The sequence below is a fragment of the Pagrus pagrus genome (genome assembly GCF_965226575.1).
Source record: "Pagrus pagrus genome assembly, chromosome: 4".
NCBI lineage: Eukaryota > Metazoa > Chordata > Actinopteri > Spariformes > Sparidae > Pagrus > Pagrus pagrus.
This window is the reverse complement of record NC_140188.1, coordinates 2,575,150-2,598,276: the sequence shown is the minus strand read 5'-3', so window position 1 is coordinate 2,598,276 and position 23,127 is coordinate 2,575,150. Positions and strand designations below refer to the sequence as shown.

Below are 23,127 nucleotides of genomic sequence, written 5' to 3'. Positions count from 1 at the left end.
CCCAGGGGACACACACTGATAGGAACAATGACCGGTTTAACTCCATCCACTGCACGCACACACACACACACACACACACACACACACACACACACACACACACACACACACACACACACACACACACACACTGGTGTTTATGTATAACCTGATTCACACACTCTTCAGTCTGTTTGAAACACTCATACAAACACAGTATAACACACACACACACATCTGCTGCTGAAAACACACACGCACACATTCTGTCCACGTCACTTGAGATCAAACTTTGAGTGAAGCAGTTTGTGACAGACATTTCCTCCATATTTGTGAAATTATGTACTAACCACTTGATTAACTTCATTAACTGATTAACTTGTTTCATTACATCATGATGATCTCACCATTTTTGTTTTCTCTAAACTCTGATATCACCCTACCGAACTGACAAGGTTACTGAGTTTCCCAGTAATAGTTGTGGTGTAAGTGAATACTATGCTTTTCTTCTCCAATGCTGATGAATACATCTCCTCGATAATAACAATTAAAAACAAAAATGTAGCGAAACTTGAAGGAGCTTTTGGCCTTTACATCTCCACCCTCCAACTACATCACCAGTCAGACTGCAGTTTGTTTGTGTGTGTGTTTATATTTTCCAAACACGGTGACAGTTTGTATGAGTTCTTCTTTCACAAACTGCTTCCATCATCATTTTTCAGTATGAAAAACAGCAATCACAGTGAGAAAAGCTCATTTTCGTCCCTTCCTCGTTTTCCCAGCCTTCCTCTTGCTTTCTAACCCTCTCTTTGTTGATTTCTTTCTCTTCTCGTTCTTTATGTCTTCTCTTTCTCCCTGTCCCTTCCCCCAGTTTTCCCACCTCCATGCTCCATCGGGGAGCACCACAAAGCCTGCCGCTGCCCTAGCAACCACTGCGCCGCCGCCTCTGCCCCGGCAACAGGCCGTCGTCAGGACTGCTGACCCCTGACCCCAACACAGCTGCTCAGCCATCGCATATCCCACAATCCCCTGCTCTCTGCTCGCTCCCGTGACCAGGGGGTCACACACGGGAATCGTCGGTGAATAAGATGGCATCGCTTTCACTTCTGTCTGTTTCTAAAAGAAGAGGAGAGGAGAGGAAGGGAGGAGAGGAGATGAGAAGACAGGAAACAAGGACCGATGAAGAGGCATGGACTTGATAGAAATATGGAGAAGAGAGAGAGGGGGAGTCAAAAGAGAGAAAGGAAAGGAGAGAGTAGAGAGAAGATACGGAAGAAAAGAAATAAGCACAGGTGGTGAGAGACAATAGGAAAAGAAAGTAGAAAAGAAATAAGGGAAATGAAAGAAAAGAATGGAGTAGAGGAAAGGTGAAAAGTGCAAAAGGAAAAAGTAGATGGAGGAAAACAAAGGCAAGTCAAGAGTGAACAAGAGTCAAAAACAAGAGTGAGGGACGAAGTTATGAAAAACAAAAAGAAACAGGAGGAGGAGAGAGGAGAGGAGAAGAGAGGAGAGGAGAGGAGGAAACAAGGAGAGGAGAGGAGAGGAGAGGAGGAAACAAGGAGAGGAGAGGAGAGGAGAGGATGAGAGAGGAGGAAACAAGGAGAGGAGAGGAGAGGAGAGGAGAGGAGAGGAGGGGAGGAAACAAGGAGAGGAGAGGAGAGGAGGGGAGGAAACAAGGAGAGGAGAGGAGAGGAGGAAACAAGGAGAGGAGAGGAGAGGAGAGGAGAGGATGAGAGAGGAGGAAACAAGGAGAGGAGAGGAGAGGAGAGGAGGAGAGAGGAGGAGAGAGGAGAGGAGGAGACAAGGAGAGGAGAGGAGAGGAGAGGAGGAAACAAGGAGAGGAGAGGAGAGGAGAGGAGGAAACAAGGAGAGGAGAGGAGAGGAGAGGAGGAAACAAGGAGAGGAGAGGAGGAGAGAGGAGGAGAGAGGAGAGGAGGAGACAAGGAGAGGAGAGGAGAGGAGAGGAGAGGAAACAAGAACAAGGGAGTAGAGTTTAACTGACTGAAGGAAAGGAGCCGAGCGTGTTAGTATGTTACAGCCTCTGAAGGAACATTTCAACATAAATATCAATAAATCTACAAGCAAAGATAAATTACACTTTAATGGCTCAATTATCTGTGACTCAGCAGACTAACTCAGACTGCTCTCTCTGTTCAGCACAGTTTAGGATGAACTGCTCCATTATTCTTCCACCGCCGTGATCATATAACACTAACAACAAGCTTCAACACAGCCAAGAGAACAGCGACCCACCACTCATTAAAGGAATAATCAGCCACATCGTGTCCACAAGGCAGAGCATTGCACTTTGCGTTTGAGTGCTATTGTGATTGTGACGGAGAGATTGTGTATGTGTGTGTGTGTGTGAAGGCTCAAGTGTGTGGAAGCCTGTGCTTTGTGTGATTGTGTTTGTTAAGCATCTTCATGTGAGTGTCCTCAGGAGGAGAGGAAATAAAGAAAACATCTAAAGACAAATTGTCTAATAGAAGGGGTTTGTTTTGGGTTGAAGTGGGTACATGACGTTAAGTGACAGTTAAAGGGCCAGTGTGTAACATTTAGTGGCATCTGGCGGTGAAGTTGCAGATTGCAACCAACTGCACACCCCTCGTTGCGGATCAAATTATTACTTCTATTTAAGAGAGGTCATTTGTAGTGACAAACCCATAGAGAGTTACTCGACTCTGCCTTTCTGAGCGTCTTTCAGTTCATTGTATCAGTTTTTCTGACCTGTGACTTCCTTGTTTTGGTTAATGTAGTTTTAGTATGCAGCTGTTTTCAGTGACATAGCCTCAAAAACCTAGCGTGAACTACCTGATCATCACCAAACATCAGGCAAACAAAGTAAGAGCAAGCAAAACATCTCGCTGCTTCAGAGCTTAAAGGTAGACTGTGCAGGATTTGCCTATCAATCAATGTATAGACTCACACAACCATAATCCCTCCAAGTCATCATTTATGACCTACAACAAGTCTGTGGCAGTCTGTATCTGCAGAAACCCATCATCTCTGCATATATAATTCCTTTTAATCATTATTATTATTATTATTATTTTATTGTGCGGTGTTGGGGACATTTCTGGGCGTCAGGGATTCGGGAGAAAGAGAGTTGACTGTCGATTCTCCAGAATCACTTACTGCAGCTTTAAATTACAAACAGCAACAGCCAAATCCAGCATAGTATGACTTTAAAGGAGAGTGAATATTGAAAACTGAAAAGCTCTGATGACAATATTTCATTCTTGTGTTTATTTAGATATAATTATAGATAAATGTGTTGTAAACCATCTCTAATGTCAGGATCTCTCTGACTGCAGCCGTCCTGCTGCTGTTGTCTCATTTGTAGTTTCTTGGGTGCTTCCAGAACTACTTCCTGTTTGTTTGCAAGTGTCAGAGCTGCGGTCGGTGCAGTGACGTGTGATGCACAGGAGACGCTGTTGGTTTGAGGTGATGTCATTCATGAGCAGAGACACAGAGCGGTGCAGCTCAGCACAGTAACGACAGCGATGACAGATCAGCACAAACACATCGCAAAATTATAAAATGAGGTGTCAGTGAAGTTTAGTTCAGACTTAGAGAGCACTGCAGTGTGTGTCAGTGTTTGCGACTGTGCGTGTGTGTGTTAGTGTGTTGGCTCCAGGTGCTGTCACCGCTGTAACCTGAGCTGGTCTTTATTAATAAATAATGCATCCGAACCAGTCAGCTCATCAGTCAGCTCACGAGGTAGGTAGCTCCGGCTTATTCTGCCATTTGCCCTCCAAAGGACAGACAGACACACACATACACACACACACACACACACACACAGAGAAAAGGATAACAGAAAAGTAAACAACATCACAGTCGAAGATAATCTGTCCGTTTCCAGCTTCAGGATTCATTTTCAGGGATTTTGTTTGTTTTGTCGTGTCACCTGGAGCGACCTCAGCGATCATGAATCCTGAATAGTAAGTGCTGGTTCTTTCTGTGTGCTGTGTAATACTGAGTAAACATGTAGTTCCTACAAGGCATATTCTGTAAACCACGAGAAGACACTGACGCTCGCTCTTTAACGGTGACATGAAAAGTAAAGAGACAGTTTAAGACCTCTGAACATCCTGGAGCCTTGTTTTTAACCTGTATACACAGTGTTCAGGGAGATACTGAGTATTTGCAGTCTTGTGTCTTGTGTTTGTTGATGTGTTAAATACTCATACACCAACTAAATGTTGTGTGTGGGCACCGATGTTTCTGTGTATGAGTGCTTTAATTTGTGTATTAATTAATTAATAAAATGTCAAGCACAAAATAGATATTCTTATTGCTTTAAACGACTCAGACTTAGTTGTCATAGAGTTATGAGGCAGGTTGTTCAGGGTAACAGAAGAAAAGTTCTTTGCATAAAAATACTGATTAACTTGCAGTTGGATCGCGAGGCCCCTGTGGCTGATGGGTATTGTAGTCCCTAGAGCCAGAGGACAAAGAAAGTGTGAATTTCAGTAACAATAGGTTATCTTCCACAATCTGTCACAGTCTCTAATCACAACTAAGCTATATAAAAGTTACAAGTAATTACATACGATATAAAACAAATTAGAGACGTCTTTAATACTAGTACATTTGTGGATGACACGCAACACAGCTCAGGAGGCTTGTTTACATCCCACTAACTTTAAGACTCATCTTTGTGCGTCTTTAATGAACAGCTTTAACAACTTTACATGACGAACAGTCATGACTTGACTTTACAACACAAAAAATACATTTGAAAACAAAACTCACTCTGTGTATTAAAAGAAGCAAAACCCTGCTTCAGTAACCAGTGACTCCACTGCCACCATGGTGGCATGATGGGAGGAAGACTACCTTATTTTACAGATATCTTTTGCCCCGTGTTCCAATACCCATACTACCATACTATTTTATATTACTACTTCTATACTTTATATTACTAATGTGCCAGAAAAAGATTTAGTGTGTCCCATCACAAAGTATGTGAAATGCAGTACGCCAAAAATACCAGGATGTCCTACTCAATCCTCTGTGCAGCAGAAGATACGTCACACGGTGTGTCACAGGAATATAGACAAAGCCATGAGATCACAAACAACTGACAGTTCACTGACAGATGAAAGCCAATGTAAGTCTATGTACTGTATGACTGTCATGACCAGGTAATATATCCCAATTCTATGCATACTGCATGCAACAGTATGTGCTTTGTAAGGGCAGCTGCATTAAGTACTAAGAGTAAAAAGAAAAAGTATGTGATACGGAAAGCACCCCGAGACTGACTCTGGATGAAACCACAGATCTCTAACAGCCTATCATACTGAGCAGCAGTGTGTTTGTGCATGTGTGTGTCTGTGTACCAGGTTTGTGTGTTATAGCTCCAAACAACAAAACTCAAAGTCTACACAGTGAAGACATTTTGAACGGCCTTCAGTTTTGTTTTGCTAACAGTTCATGGGATTGTTGTTTGCCTTTATTAGGTATTTTGACCTAAACTGGGCAAGGCAAGTTATTTATACACCATTCAGACACAAGGCAATTCCAAGTGTTGTAGAGGGGCACAGATATACATTAAAATAAGACATTAAGAAAATCTAATCCTTAAACTTCAACATATATCAAGGACAACACTTGTATTTTGCTGTAGACCAAATAGAAAAATAAGATGGGGAACTAGGCAGCCATGGAGGTGAGAAAAGAAAATCCTTTCAGGACTGATAATCCTTTTTCCTCCTCTGTCGACACACAGGGAAAATATGCTGGCTGTGTTTCACAGTCGCACTGTGGTTATAAGACTGTGCAGTGTTTCACCATCTGTGTCTGTTTGATGAAGCTATCTGCAATCATGACTATATTTGGATGTTCACCAGAGGTTTGCAATTACAGTTTTGCAGTCAGGGTTTTTGCTAAGGGTTTGATACCCTAGTGGAAGAAATTTGAAATGTCTCGATGTGTATGCACATTTGTGTGTCTTGTCTTCTAGCGATTACTTGTTCAAACTTCTTCTGATCGGGGACTCTGGGGTCGGAAAGTCATGTTTGCTGCTGCGCTTCGCGGTAGGCCTGTAACACACACACACACACACACACACACTGACACGCGCATAAGAAATCCCTTTAATTACAGACCTTACTGCTTGTTGTTGATCATACTTCACCCCCTGCCAGGATGACACGTACACCGAGAGCTACATCTCCACTATCGGAGTTGACTTCAAGATCAGGACCATCGACATGGATGGGAAGACAGTGAAACTACAGATTGTAAGAGTTTATTTATTAGATGTAAGATTTCTGATTAGGAAGAAAAAACTATTTTGTTGTTTGTTAACGTGAACAAAGTCAGAAAATACTTGGTCAGGGAATCAGGACTGACCGGCCCACCGTCGTACTCTGTGTGTGTCCTGCAGTGGGATACAGCAGGTCAGGAGAGGTTTCGAACCATCACCTCCAGCTACTACAGAGGGGCTCACGGCATCATCATCGTCTACGACGTCACTGAGCAGGTCAGTGTGTGCTTTTGTCATGTCATCAACAGCATAACAGGACAGAGTTTGAACATTAACTTCCTTCACTCTTTGTTCTGTTTCCTTCCTCCCCAGGAGTCCTTTAACAACGTGAAGCAGTGGTTGGATGAGATAGATCGTTACGCCTGTGAAAACGTCTCCCGGCTGCTTTTGGGAAACAAGTCTGACCTCGTTAGTAAGAAAGTGGTGGACGCTGGCACTGCTCAGGTAACAGGCTGCACACAGTGATCAGCTTAAATGTACTTCCTCCAAATAGTATTAGACAACTCCAGCCATCACTCGAGCAGCTGTTAGGCCGTGATGCTCTATAATGTGTAAAATTGGTGGAGTTACCCTTTAAAGTGTGTTTACAGGGATACAACTGCAAATTTAAAGCTTTCTGTGGCTCCAGAGGACCTGAATGTAATCTGATAAATTGCTTCCAGTGATGTCACTCAATGGCAACGTAGCATTGTGGGTAATGTAGGCACCAGGTTTTATAAAGCAGTCCATTATTCTAGCATTTCAATATTAGCATGCTAATATGTTAATATTGGCTTTTGACATGCATGTGGTTCGCCTGTTTACAACCTGACAAACACATTTAGCTATGTGAGCTATGTTCAACCTCATCTGTCTGACGGACAGACGGATCTGTCTGAGTTTTTCCACGTCATACATAATGTAAACTCATGAATTATGATGCTCTGGTGTAGCTTTAACATACCCAGCAGAATATAAAGCAGTTACACCATCTATGATATTAAATTGCTTAAATGTGAATTCATCAATAATTTAATTTAATTTAATTAAAGACTTTGAGGGGATTCTTTTTCACAGTAACTACCTAAACTCTTAATAGAGGAGTATATTTTCCTTCATTAAGTTCAGCATTCAAAAGTCCATTTAAGAGTTAACTTATTTTAGTATTTTCACACTGGTATTTGTCATGATCTTCCTGTCTCTCCCTGCAGGAGCTGGCCTCGTCTCTTAAAGTCTCCTTCCTGGAGACGAGCGCTAAGAGCTCTGATAACGTGGAGAGGGCCTTCCTCACCATGGCCTCTGAGATCCACAAAAGGCTGGCCAGTGAGGAAGTGGGGATGCAGGGAGAGTCGAAGGAGGCCAGTGCCCAGAGCGCCAAGATCAACAGCGCCCCTCTGTGGTTAGGAGGGGAAAAACAGACGCAGGAGGCCAGTAACTGCTGCTGAGCAGGGGAGTTAACACAGTGATGACACGACTACGATACAGTCTGCACACTGTACAGGTGTGTCATTTTAAACACACCCACCTGTTTAGTTTCAGGACTATGTGATTGTGTGTTTTGGACGAACACATTTTGTCAGACATCTTTGCTATTGTACTAAAACGTAAAACGTGACTTTTCAGGAGGAAAAAAAATGTTTTTAGCTTGACAACAATATATTTTTGAGCGTGCTTTTTTTGCATTAAATATAGAGTGGCATTGATGATGACAGAAATATTTGAAACTGAGCCAAATGAACAACTGGTGTTGGTGCTGGTGCTGGTGACAAGGTTTGGGACGAGTTTTATAAACATATAGACGACCACTTACTGTCACTTGGTAGTGCTCTAATTAGGGTCCTTGTAATATAAGTGCTGATAATCATTAACTGGTTATAAGGCCTTTGTAAGTCCTTATGAAGATGCTTATTAAAATCAATAAGACTATAATTCTCGCTTTAGCTTTGGTAGCTGCATAAAGCAGACTTAACTGCTAATACATGCGTATTAAAGTATGAAATGATCTTAATAAAGCAACAAAAAAGCTCAGTAAAGGTTTAGTAATATTAACATAATAAGTTAGTTAATTAAACTCAATAACTGTTTGTAAAGCTATGATAAACAATTAGAAGATTTTATTAACATTTAAAGGCAGTCTATAAACTGTGTTATAAATGACCATGTTTATGGTGCAATAGTTAACACTTACACAGTCTTATTAATGTTAATAAGCATCTTATATAAGGACTTCACTAATGCGTTTCACAAGGACATTGATAAAGCTCCATCCTGTCACCTTTGACTCAAGATTGAGATGAAAATTGCAAACCTGTCACACGATAATAAAAATATTTGAACAATAGTGAATATTCACACAGTTTGAGCTGCTGTTACAGATTAATTTACTGTGTGATTTAAACTCAGATACCACCGTTTCCCTCAGAGGTGATTCATTGTATTTATCAGTTTTTGTTGTGTTTGGCATGTTGTTTGTTTATGTCAATAAAGATATCTTAGCAGTCGTGATGAAAAACATGGGCAAAACATACAACGACGGTAAAATATATATATATAACGAAGCAGCACAGAAATGTATGTTTAAATGTGTATACATGTGAGTCTGTCACCTCTCCGGTTAAGAAGAGGCAATGAAACTAACACTGACTGTCTGTATGAGACGGGACATGAACCAATGTCCAGCGGCAGAGACGCACATTTTCTACTCAAGAGGAACATGTACAGAAAATGTTTTCATATATACCTATGGCAAATGGTGATAAAGTGTAGTGCAGAGACCATCAAGAACCAATCATCTAATGAACAATGAAGACAAGAGCTCTGAATATGCATTTGATTTTTTTTTTTAGACTGAGAGAAGAGCACAATCGTCAGTCCAGAGCACTTGGCTGTTGCTCTGAAATGTAATCGGATGACTTGTTGACTTCACACACTCAAAAATTTGTGTTTGCTTGCACCTCCAACAGCATGGCGGATAATTCTGCACGGCATTGTGGGTGGATTTTGAAGCCACTAAAAGAAAAAAAGAAAAGTTTGAACAAAAGACAATCATACAAACTAAAGTGTTGGATGCATAGTTTTCCTCACTGTGGTACCCCTTTAAATTTAATTTTTTTTTCTTAATGGGCTCTGTTGTGTTAGAAGACAGTCGTTAACAGACTCCATTTCTAAACTAACGTTAGCTACTGTTGCTCTCTCTTAGTGGAGCGGAGACAGGCACTGAGAGCGTGCATAAAGTCACAAAGTCAAAAAATCCAACCCAGGTCCTTCATAAAAAAAATCCACAGTCCAACAGCATTAAACAACTTCAACAAATCGTCTACAGGCTTGTGGAGGGCAACCGAGAGAGACTCGGCCATCTGGCAAAATAAATGGCAAATAAAAAAGTGATTAATACATGTCAATTGCTACAAATTGTTACAAAGGACTATAAATTAACCAGTCAGAGGCTCTATGTGTAACACAGTGTTGCTGATGAGCCTTACATGCATTCTGGAGTGATTTAGATGTAATTTCACTATTCAGAGATGTCAACACAGACTTAGACAGGAAACAAGGTAGGAGGAGATGACATGGAGGATTTGCTCAACTATTTCACAGCACTGATCTAATTTTAATATTTTTTTACTTTCAGGAAGCAGGACTTTAATTATACATCTTTAAATGTTCAAACTGGATCAGAAATAATTGAAAGAATGTGTTGTCAAAGGCCAAAAACAGGAGGTTACATCATCTGAAAACTCTTCAAAGCCAATGAGCCAATCTGCAGTTATGTAGAATCGGAGTTGGAGGATATAAGAAGACATCCAGTTTTAAATAGCAGCCCAGCAGCTGTTCAGGACGTCAAGATTATTAAACCGTTAAAGGTAAAAGATTCTCAGGGGATTTAAATCGCCATCAAATCTCTGCAGTTATGACAAATCACTGGACGTTCTCAGGAGATATTAGTCTGATAAATATCACCAAGGGGTGTGAGGTGATTTCTCATAATTGCCCGACAACCCTGAATGTTACATTAGGGCCATTATTCACATGAATCAATATCGTTGCTCCGGCCTGAAGAAAATATTCTTACGGTGACACAATGATTCACAGCGGATGGATTCCTATGTAATCAGCTGCACATTATGTCAACAGCTTGTATTTATCAAGCATCCAGAATCCCTCTGAGGGGAAAGCATGAAATGTTAAACAAGAATTAAAAACACTATCCTGACTTTCTCCTGCTAGAGACAGTGACATCACTGCTCCCCCCAGTAAAGCAGAAATGATGAATATGTGTTATGTGTGCTATACATAAAATAGAAATACATTTTTTAGAAATATTATATACAAAAAATCAATTTAGACTTTGAATTAATTTTGAAAATATAAACACAACAGTTTTGTTTTTGCTCCCAATTTTCACAGGTTGTGTACACAAAAGACTTATTCCCCTCGAGCGGCAGTTATCCACGTCAGTGAGCACTTCTCCTCTGCCAAGATAATCTATCCACCTGACAGGTGTGGCATATCAAGATGCCTATTGAGCAGCATGATTAATGCACAGGTGTGCGTTGGACTGGTCACAATAAAAGGCCGCTCTAAAGTGTGCAGCTTTATCACACAGCAACATGTTGAAGAAGTCACAGGTTTTGAGGGAGCGTGCGGTCCAGAGCTGTGAAATGAGTTTCTGATGTCAGATGGACAGGAATAAGGGGAAGTGGTCACAAATATCAAGAAACTCTTTGACGTCAACTCATGAAAAAAGGGAACAAAAACAAAAGTGTTGCAATTGTTGAGTGTATTTGCCAATGCGCCATTAACATGACCTGACAAGACACTCATATTGCTTGCAAAAATAAAGGCATACATAAGTGAATAGCTTGGGAAATTTGACTGAACTGCATGAAATGATCGTTGTAAGCCTTATCCACCCACATTGTCTTCAAATGTAACCATACAGCTGTGTGGTTGTCTGAAGATGTTTCCAAAAAGTGTCATCATAATACAAAGACATAGGAGGTAAACACAGCCCAACCCTCAGAGAAAAATACATGGAGGGTGATCTCAAAGACAATCCAGTGTTTCTTTCTATGAGGAATGTGAGAAAGTGATGATTAAGTCTTTACAAACGTTCTGCAGAGATGTCAACATCTAATGAGACCGAACAAACTGATGAGTGCTATCCTACACAACGTGCCCTCTCTTCCTGCTATTCATTTGATGACCTAATCTTGTGGAGGCACCAAAACATCTCCTCCCACAGCATGTGTGTCTCCTGGCATCTCCAGACAGAATGAGACATCTCTGGATCTCTCCACAATATCAGCAGAGACAGATGCAACGTCCAACGTTAGGAAAGAGTTATTTTATTTCCGAGTCTAAAAGTGCAACCAAACACAGTATGTGTCAGTCTGAAGGCAAGAAGTTGGAAAGAGGTCAAAAAAACTAAGCAGGATGAGGAAGGAAGAAAGTTAAGGTAAGCTGCTGTTACTTTTCCGTCCTCTAGATGTCAGTCTTGTTCTGTTTTTCAGCTCCATTGCTGTCAGGACAAACCGACAAGCTGAGCCTGGGTGACACATCGGTCACATCCGGACCTCTTATTCACACGTTGATCGCTCATTTTCTTCTTCCTCCTCTCCATCTCTCCATACCTGTTATGTATCCATGTGTAACCTCAGCCTTTCCACCTTTCTATTCTTTTACCTTCTGGTCTTCTCAACCTCTTATCTCCCATTTTCCTTTAGTTTTCTATCTGAACCTCTCCCCTCCATCCAATATCTTTCTCTTACATCTCTTCTCCCCTATATTTCCTGAAGCTCTCTCGTTCTCTCCTCTCGTCTCTCTCTCTTCAGTCTAACCCTGTGACTGCTTGCTGCTTTGTTAGTTTGGCTGTTGTTTTTTATTGCGGGCCAGCGTTGAGGCTGATGTGAAGTGCATGAAGGTGAAGCAGTTGTTCATGTGATACCATCTGTCTCACCCCCAAATGAATCCAGCAGGTGGATGCTATGAGTGGATGTAGAGCTACGAGACCACGAGAGGAAAAGAAACAAATATTCAGAAAAATAAGAAGCAATTCATTAAGAAAATATCTGGAATATGTAGCAGGAGTGGATACACATTTATTTTTCTTAAAAATCATTGGGCCTATAAGGATCCAATCTGGGTCCATATTGCACCAATGCCACAGTGGGTTAACTTGATCCAGTGAAGTACTCATGGGTGAAGCCAAGACAATAGTCATTTTCAATATATTACCATGAGGTCATTTTGCCAAACTAATTGTGGTATGGTTGCAAACTCCCATCTACTCTAGCTATTTTAAACCTCACATGTCACTATTAGTTACAGATAGTCAGTGTTGGGTTGTAATACATTGCATGTAATCAGGATTACATACTTAGATTACAAAAAAAACTATAATTAAGGGAGATTATATTTAAAAAAAAAAAGCATAATTAGATAAAAGTTAAAATGTCAAGGTTTAACTGATTATAATTTATAATTTATTCTTTAAAATGGCACACAGTGTACATAAAGTTTGTGCCTGTATGTAATTTGACCAACTGTAAATGCTGAATAATCAAAATGCATTTTATTTGCATTGAAAATGTTTTCACATGTTTAAAAAGAAAATAATATTTGTGTGACAACATTTTTTGTGGCCGTTTGATTTTTAAGTGATTACATTTTTTTGTAATCGGATGAATTGCTACTTATTACAAACATTGCAATGTAATTTGTTCTTATAATTATGGATTACATTTACAGAAGTAATCAGACCCAACACTGGAGACAGTTAACGTGGAATCCTTTGCTGTTTTGAATCTCATGCACTATTTCTGTACAACTACACATTTATGAAAGTTTTAGGTGTGCTTGTTGTGTCTAACGCTGGGTAAAAACAACCCATTGGTACAGGCTGAAGTGTATTGGGTGATTTCTTGATTTTAAGTGTGTGTATGCACAGTAGTAGCTGGACAAAGACTGAATTTACTGAAAAAAACAAGAACAAACAAACAAAGTTAAAGGGGCGGTATGTAGTTTTTAGAGAAGAAATTCACACTGAGAATTTCAATATTTACAATAATAATGAGGTAATAATACAAACTCAGAAATATTTATCTTTTCCATGACTGATAAACAAGATGTTCTCAGAGGAACAGAAGGTCACCAGAACACTGTTTGAAGACAGAAAGGTGGCAGGGTCCGCCACATATAAACAAAGTAAAACAGTATAAATTGTGTTAAGGTCAGTTTGTTTATTCAGTCATGAAAACAAAGAGGGTTTGTTTATTTAGGCAGAAAAAACATTAGCCAATGAAGATCTTTCTCTTCTCATTAACATTTCTTCTCCAAAACTACAAAGTGCACCTTTAAATTAAGACAATACTGCCACCTAGTGACCATGTAACAATTCAAAACAGACACGCAGACTAAGCAGAGGGTAGCAGGATAAAAGAAGGCTTTAGTCAGTATGCAGTGGGGGTTCACTGATGTGATATGCCAAATCAATACTCATACAGACCTTATCACACAGATCTTATTTAATGTGCTCGCATTATGGATAATACCGAGCCATGAAATGGTCACATTATAGCTTGATATTAGCCATAATGTACTGCTGCAATTTTCTACTGCCATGGCCCTCTCTCTTTAAATACAGATTTAAAATTTGGGGAAAAGAGAGCACTGGTATCTCAGCATCAACAGATAGCCTGAGTCAAGGTTCTGTAATCTGTACTGAGAGTGAAATTGTTGGATCAGTGCAGCCCCAGCGTGCATTTTAAGGGTTGACAGCAGGCAGGCAGTCAGCGCAGGCAAACAAAACAGAAAGGGATCAGGAAAGGAGATAAGTCACAATATCAGGCTGAAACAGGAAACAGAGCTAGGAGGGACAGCAGATACTTAGTGGGTAGATATACAGTGTATACTGAGGGGGTTAATGCAATAATGCACCTACGTGAAGGATCGGGAAGTCTGATATAACAGCAGATGATGGTGCATGGATAAGCAGGACTGTTCAGATAAAGATAAGTGGGTGTAGCTGAGGTTGTGACAACAAGTCCTGGTGCCCTCTTTGTAAACGGCGATACAAAACAGGTGAAATGTATGAGCAAATGTCCTCCATGTTTACAAAAGTGAACTAACTTTATCCATAGCTGTACCTTTGAACTAAAGAAATGGTTCGGATTGGTTTGGAGTGGCTGGACATCTGTGCACGTGGGCCATGAGTGTGGTGCTTGGCCTCCCAGGCAGCCGGCTCAGGGGTACGATGCAGACAGTCCTGCCCTCTGAGACTGGAGACACAAACAGCACGGAGACAGCAGAGCAGTGTAGGCGGAGTGTAGGCTGGTTCTGGCTCAACAACAGCGTGTGAAGCCTCATCATGAACAACAGGTGGTTGTCTGAGGCAGGGTCCCTTCAGGCCAGAGGGGAGGCGGGCTGCGCCAGAAGATCAGTCCTAATTATAAGTACATTACAATTCTGACTGCATTTTCAACATTAGCTTATAGCCTATAGGCCTACTTTACTGTGTTGATGGCTTTTTTTCCCCCTTTTGCTTTTTGTGAAGATGTTAAAATGGCTTCCCTTCATATCAGTGTTTTAGTCAAAGCGAAAAAAATCTTGACATCTGTGTCCAGAAGTACTACGAGTGTTTGTGTTGGGACAGATGAGCAGAAATGTGCTTTGGTTGCAGTTTTTTCAGTGAAAGCACTTAGATATTACTTTTCCTTCAAGAGGCACAGAGCGGTGGAGATAACGAGGCTGATTGATGCTTGTGGTGAAGGGTCAGCATATCCCTCATCACGGGACCCATTTCTGTGTCGGGGGAAACTGTGGGAAGCAAAGCACTGTTAGCCAAGGTATTTCTTTTTTTAAATTTCTGTATGTTTATGTCTCCAGTTTGGGAGGTTGGGGCTTTATAGGAAACTTAAGGAGCTTTTTATTGAGAATGAGTTACTGTAGTGAGATTAAACTGGTGGTATGTGCAGTGCTGTAGTTGTTTTGGACCAAAGGTTTGATATAATCTGACATTGTGAGTGTTTTTGCCAGTATGTCCACAGATTTTAAGACAGAAAAGGTAGGTATGTAATGGGTTTGGTCCCAGTTTTAGTTGACATTATTAAATCAAACTTGAAAACCTACCATTCATGCACTTGGACACACCACAAAGATTACAGCCAACTAGCTTGTGTTCTGTGTCGGTGTGAGGGGAAATAACTATACAACCAGGTGTTGGAGGTCTGTCTGCGTCATTCACAAAGGGAAACTGGAGAACTCAGGACCGTGAACCATTGTTATGATAAAGCAACGTTTTTCACACCAATTTTTGTTAATATAGCTGTTTTTTTTTCTAATCGAGAAAAAAGTCTAATAAAAAAATCCAAATGACACTGGTGAAGTTGGGAAAGCAATAAAAGGAGGATGCACACTAAATGGGCTTTCTCTTTCTTTTTCCCGTTTCTCTTCTCTTGCACTGATTTGCTTAACCGAACAGCTAATCAGTTTGATTTCTCTCACCGATGGGCTCTGCTACCAATTCTACATGCTCAGTTGGCCAAAAAGCTACCAACCGACTGGTGCCAAGAGAGTGAGACACACCCCAACAACTAGGACTGACTGATGACCTGAACATCACCCGGCGGTCAGGAAAGTTTCATATAGTGTCCTTTCCCAGTTGTACACATATAAATATATACAAACATATATTTTGAATCTGATTGATATTGTCTTCTGTGTTCCTTATTCCTGTTCCTTGTCTTATTTTTGAGACTGAGTGACGATGGCACTTTTGGACATTTGGACTCTCCTTCCTCAACCTTTTGTGACCTTATTTTGAAAAACAGATAAAAACATCTTTATTCCTTCCTCTTGTCTTAAAGGGGTGCGTTCATTCAGCACCAATAAACTTCATTTGCGTAAATCGGTAATAAACTGTCTCTCATTCCACAGAAATACTGATAATCAATCCCTCCACCTCTGTCTCTCTCTTTTCTTTCAGTCGTGATAAGCATTTCTCAGTTGCCTCCAAAACAATGATAGAAAAAAAATCTCTCCTTTGAAACTGTTTGAAAAATAATCTCTGTCTTCAATAGTCGCTGACAGTCTCCATGTTTTCATAAGTCAGTGTCTGTTTCTTTATCTTCCTCCAGTCTCCATTCACTCTGCATTTGGTTCTGTACAGAAATGTTTTCACCATGTTGGTGCAGAATGGGAGGAAAATAAGAGGAAAGTCTTTTTTTTCATCCATATCTCCCAATGACACCTTCTTCAACATACATCTGATAATACAAAATTAAACTAGACGATGGTGCTCATCCGAGGATGGTGAAAATCTTGTGTCCCGAGTCTGGTAATATTTTAACATGTATAATTCTCTATATTTTAGAAGATATTAAATACCAAACTGAATTAGTGTTCAACTCAAAATGGATAAGATGTGTAGCTGTTGAACTGAACTCTCGAGCTGTAAATTTAAAGGAGACTCATCATTTGTGCCCAGTGTTTAAATGTGTTACATCTTAAATCATATCATCGTCTGGGTGAATATTCGATTCTGATTGGCTGCAGGGTGTCAATTAACTCCTGATATGCAAACGCAATGTTATTGACTTTGGATCTTGCGAGCATAACGCTAGCTTTTTGGTTAACAGCTGCGCCAAAGGGTTTAATGTTTAAGTCGTATCTATCTATATTTTAACGGCACAGTGCATGACACTCTCACTGGGCATTATCTCTTACTTAAAAATGTGTTATTGATATTATTCAACAACTAAAACAACCACTTTCAATGTGCATTTAGCATGCAGGTGTTGTAGAGCCTTCACAACTGCCTGTTTCAATCAATAACAGACAGAGACAGAGCACCGGTGTGAAGTCGCAGGAAACATGGCAGAATTCACCTGCAAGGGGTGATTTTCTATTGACTCTCCTACACACACACACACACACACACACACACACACACACACACACACACACACACACACACACACACACACACACACACACACACACACACACACACACACACACACACACACACACACACACACACACACACACACACACACACACACACACACACACACACACCCCATCCTCCCACCTGAGCTGAGCAGATAATTATGAAGATTATGGATTTTTATTCTATTCCCTTAGGCTGCATGTCTGCATGTATAATACATATACGTGTGTGTGTGTGTGTGTGTGTGTGTGTGTGTGTGTGTGTGTGTGTGTGTGTGTGTGTGTGTGTGTGTGTGTGTGTGTACACACACAGGTTGGATTGTCATTGAACAAACAGCAAGAAGCTACAAGCAGGTTGCTGCCTCGAGGCGGCTTGTTGTGTAGTCGATAACTGTGAAATTGATCGTCATCATTTTGCAGCTCAAGTATTTTATCTCCATTGACTGAGAGAGAAACAAAATGACTCCATAATGAGTGCACAAAGACAACTCTCCAGGAACACACACACAAGCACACACACACACACACCATTCAAGCCTTCAAACAGTGAAACCATTATTTTATAATCATTACTTTCTGTTCACAGTTGCAGCAAATTGAGGGAGCAGGTATGTACACATAAAAAGCTACATGATTAATCTGTTTAACAGAAAGAGAGAGAAACACAGAGAGACACTGGGCCAAGATGTGTAATTGACACACACACACACACACACACACACACAGAACATGAGGTGACCATGTGATCAGTGCTCAAATGTTTTTCTAGATCAATCAGTTATGAGAAAGTAGAGATAAAAAGTAAATTCAGACTCTTATACTAAAGATATGCTAGAGATACTTTGTTTATATTCTTGAGTGATTGTCCACCTGAATACGGTGTCAACCCACCAACTAAATTTGCCCTTAAAGTTAACAAGACAAGTTTAAGACACTTCTAACAACTAGTCATCACAGACACAGGATGAGCCAGAAGAGCTGTATCAAGAAACTGTCAAACAACAGAGTTTCAGCAACAGCTCAGTGCTATAAAGCTCAGGTGTAGGTTGTTAAAGCACTCAGGTGTAGGTGATCCAGGCACTCACAGAGGGGCATGGCAGACCTTAAACACACTGAGATAAAGAACTGTCTTTCAAAAGGAGGCCAGAGAAAGTCAGTGGACATACTGTAACTGTGTATAAGGTGTTAATACATCTGGCCCCTGCTGATGTGTCTCAGCTTTAAGAACTGGCTAAAGTCTCTCGGTGGAAACCTCAAGAAATATTGCTTTGCGCTTCCACTTGATCGTGCCCTTAATAGACTGCTTCACAAAGTTGTCTGCATCTGGCTTCTGGGAGGAATGAGGTGACAGGAGGTGACAGAGACAAGAAACTGTTATTGAGCATCAGAAAAAGAGAAGTGGCGAGAGAAAGCGGAAGACTTGTATACAGTCAAGAGCGAGTGAAACCTCACTCTGTAACCAAAAACCATGAAAATCAGAGTCTGAGCTGTGACTCCACATGAACCTCTGCCTTCCTTCTACATAATTGGCTTGTAAAACCAAAGAGAGGTCTGGAGGTCACTTAGAAAAAGTTCATTATCATCAAAGCAGATGTAGCCCCCCCCCCCCCTAAAACACTCACGCTGTGTTTTCAAACTAATATTCATGACATCAGAGAGGAGACAGAATGAGCCTCCTGCTATCTGTTTGTGTGTGTTGGAGTCTTTTGGGGGGAAGAGTTGTTGGATGCATTATGCACGAGGCGGGTGATGAACCCTCACAAGAGGGCGGCTGAATTGAGATGAGACACTCCATGACCTGTTTTAGGAGAGAATGCATTATACAGCACCGGTCCTCAAACTTGTTACCTTTTCTGAGATACTGCAGGGTTTTTACAGTTGAAAACATCTGAAAAATCAGACTGTTTCCCACTGGGGAACGCTCATCTGCGCTGCTGCTACTCCCCCACTCGTGTCCCAAAATACTTGCTGCAATCACAACAACTCATCCAGAAAGCTACATCTTTCCTCGTCTTCTGCCTCCCCAAATCCTCCCATGTCACCCAGTTCTGCTAAATTCCCGTCTCCTGGCTGACTGGAATGGCTCATATCAAATTCAGAAAGCTAATGTTGGCCATGGCTGGCTCCCACAGGCCTGCTGATGCTCCGCAGTCACGATATGCAGGTTCAAGGTCAAAGTGCTTTCACAAATGAGCACAGAAATGCACAATTGCCAGTCATGAAGGCAATTTTAAAAATAAGGTCTGATGTTTTACAGCGAATGATTATGATGAAGATGGATTTATTGACAGAAGACATGCTTGTCCTTCCCCTTAAAGCAACATTGTGGTAATTAGGATTTTGAGCGATTTGCCGTCACCCGCCATTTCTGAGCACAGCACAATTGTCGTAAATACAAATGTCAGGGTTCTGTGGCAACTTGTCAGATGTAATTTAATGTTATGTGCTAACTACAAACAAAACTGGGCAAATTATAACAAGTCTTGAAAACTTACGCCCTGAAGGAAACATGTATGCTCAGATATTTTGCACACATGTTCACACATCTCAGAGCAGTAATGCCAAGCTACCCAAATCAGAGACAATATCTCCGGCTATAATGTGCTAGCTGCGAACCTCTGTTGACATGGGCTGACTTTTCATATGATCAATAACTAGCAAGGTGTCAACTTTGCTAACACAGCCAAACATCAAGTAAGTGCAAAAACACAAGACATAACTATGCAAGCACACTAATGTTACTTACTTATCAACAAGTCCAGTCTGTCTTAATTCACAAAACTCTTTTGCCTTTTGCTTGGTCACTGTCTCTTTTTCTCCTCTTAGCTTCCTCCATCATCGTCCCCTTGGTCTCTTCATTCGTCATGATGACTGTAGAGGCTGTTAAGCCTGGCTACGCTGCCCACTCGCTCGGCTCCACTTAGTTCTGGGGCCCATTCCGGTCCTGCACCAGAAAATCTCTTCCTCCCGGCGGTCAGGAGCTGCTGTAATAGCGGTGTAAACACCAACCCTTCCCTGTGGTTTGACAAGCAGAGACTAACTTGTAGTTAGAGTACACAGCAGTTACAGGTTGCTTTCAGGAAACTCTGTAAATCACAGTGAGTATAGGCAGAGCTGCCGGAGGCCATCAGAAGGAAAAACAGAAAAAAACATTTTATAATCCAGTTTCACCAAAATCAGTGATAGTTGGTGCTGTGTGTAATCTGCTGCCATCAATCATTATGTGTGGAGATCCTGTCCTCTCACTGACGTTACATGCAGAAACAGAAACAAGCAATGTGGGCAGAGTGGCTGAGACAGAGACGCCATTCACCCGTTTACAAGTCACTGAACGATTTGGAAACAGTTCGTCCTCTTGCTTTGGGGTGAACCTTTAAGAACTCAGGACCTTTATCTGGACTTCGACCGCAGGAATCTAGTTCAGGTTTTTGTTACCGTGTTGTGACTCTTCCCAACAAGCCCATGCTCTGCAGGTAGGACTTTCTGATGAACCAGGACTCGGGTCAAACCAGGCTGGACTGATGAAAATGTCTATTTTCTACACTGGATGTTGTTGGGACCAGAGATTTTAATGTTTGTTAGGAGTGTACCCAAAACTCTGCTGATCAGAATGCAAGCAGTTCTGAGAGGCTTAAAATAGGACAGGACAACTGATATAACTGATTAGAGCCTCACTCAAAATCACACCCTGCTGTCATAGAGAGGAGTGAGCTGTGATAACAACTTGAATGTCTTTCCTGAGGGGCATTTATCGTGTTGTACCCTGCTGTACATACGAGAAATGACAGAAATAGTTGTGTAAAGAAAGAAAAAAGAGAAATTCACGCCCTGCTTACATTCACACCTCTGCATACCTGGCTAATCTCTGAATAAGTGCTAGGTTTGTACTAGAATAGAAGTCGTTTGTGAGGTGTGTTGTGTGATCACGTCGGAAATCAAAAGTATTTATAGTTGTTTCAAACGTCTGCGCTGGAAGTTGGAGTGAAAAGTCTGCCATCAGAGAACGGGACGGTGGAGGGGTTTTCAAAAAGTTTGAACATCCCAAAAGCAACTCTGATGAAGCACATTGGCAGCTTACAGCGATTGTTGGTTTCAGGAACTGACAGAAAAACAATTCAATGTGTGAATGATGTTCAGGTAGAGGATTCTAGATGCTGTTCGACCATCCAACAAGCATTTTGGCTGTAGTGACGGTATTTGGACACAAGGTTGGACCTGGGGTGGATGTCATGACTGAATCTGACTGAGAACCTGAGGACAAAGTAGCAACGCCCTAAAGCTTCACATCTAGTTTTCTCTAAATTTGGACCATATTTTACAGAATAAACATAATGCTTCATTGAAGAAAACTTGAAACTAGTGATTGAGACCATAAACACATAAGGAAACTGTTCACTGAGGTAATAAATCAAGTAAGAAGGGTAATTTTCTCATACGCTTACATACAATCAGACTTCTTTTTGAAACAAGTGGAGTCGCCCCCTGCTGGCCATTAGACAAATGCAAGTTTAAGGAGCTTGTCATGGCTTCACTTTTCAGACCCAGAAGCTCCGTTATTTATTTTACATAGTCGGTGGTTGAAGCACGCTTGCACCTCTGGAGCACCAACAACATTAAAAAAATTGGATCAGAGCTCTACACTAAACATATTTTCCGGTTTTACTGAAACATGTAATACAATGTCTGCTTGGAGAGAAAAGATTATAGACAAGTAGGTCTGCAACAGACCACAGTGTTGGTAATGGTGTTGTGAAGCACATGAGCAAATGTGTTACCTTTTCAAAGAGTGACAACATGTAGACCATGAACACTGTCAGTGAATGTAACCCAGGCAGCATCTGGTGACACATATTTGTAGCATATAAACATAAATTGTAGGCGACAGGTTTGAAAGAATAAATGGCAGCTAATGGCTTCCTGTGATGTAACAATGAGCACTAATATGTTTTAATCACACTGACAGCAGCATGACACATGTAAAGGAGAGAGGTATCCTAGATGACTGACACAGAATGTAAAAAATACACAGATATAAACCTTTAAGACATCTGGTGCTTGAGCTCTATTTTTCTTTATATTTCTTTTGCTTGTTCCTTTTCTTTACAAGTTCATTCAGGGGTTACACTCTCCTTCACAACTTACTGCTGGTTGCTAGAAATGATGATGGTCTAGAAATTGAATTTCTCCACTGATTTACTCATTGCAAGTCAATATGGGTGAGAACGTCAGTGAAAAATAAAATATAGATGTTTTAGCCTTTACATGACCAGATGTCTCCGTGATTCTGAGGGTTTATAACAATGTGGTTCCTGTTTAGCATCACGCAACTGTCAGTCCAACCATCATGTCCATGTGCCGAGGTGAGGAAGAGGACTTGAACTTCTGTTACTTTATCGTTTTCATTCTTCTCCTTTGTCACTTTTTGAGAACAACAGATGTTGTGCTCATTAGCTGAATTCATCACTGAGACTAGAAACTCACACAGAAGAAACTGAATTCTTAAATTGAGACTCAAGAGGCAGCGTGATGTAGAAGTAGACATCGACAGCAAACTTACGTGTTGCAGTTCAGCACAGCTGCAAACACCTGTCTTCAGAGTAAATATGACACCTTGTAAGAATTATGGAGACTGATCTCAAAACATAAAGGAACTCAAGTTCTTTCCGCTTTTTTCAAAACTTTGTGATAATCTTTTCACTCACATAGAAAACTTTTAACTGACATGGAAGCGTCTTTATCTCAGTTTGTGCCACTTAGAATTGCATCTCATGTCAAAACTCACTTATTCGCTCTAACTAAAATTTGTGTTGTCTTAAGTCTGAGCTCATCTTGTCTCAATGTTAATTTCTCAAACACTTTTATTTACTGATTTCATTCCTTGCCCCTTTCGAATCTTGTGCACATTCAAACATTACAAGCCGAGAAAGATCCAGGAATGAAAA

General features: G+C 40.9%; 1 protein-coding gene across 1 annotated transcript; it reads left to right on the top strand.

Moving 5' to 3' along the window:
* Positions 1 to 3,775: 3,775 nt before the first annotated feature.
* LOC311256148 (ras-related protein ORAB-1-like) lies at positions 3,776 to 7,697 on the top strand. Its single transcript, XM_084350989.1, has 6 exons — positions 3,776 to 3,923; positions 5,951 to 6,023; positions 6,135 to 6,230; positions 6,377 to 6,472; positions 6,569 to 6,700; positions 7,447 to 7,697. Exons 1-6 carry the CDS (start codon positions 3,910 to 3,912, stop codon positions 7,678 to 7,680), a joined length of 645 nt encoding a protein of 214 aa, XP_084207115.1. The 5' UTR covers positions 3,776 to 3,909; the 3' UTR covers positions 7,681 to 7,697.
* Positions 7,698 to 23,127: the final 15,430 nt, after the last annotated feature.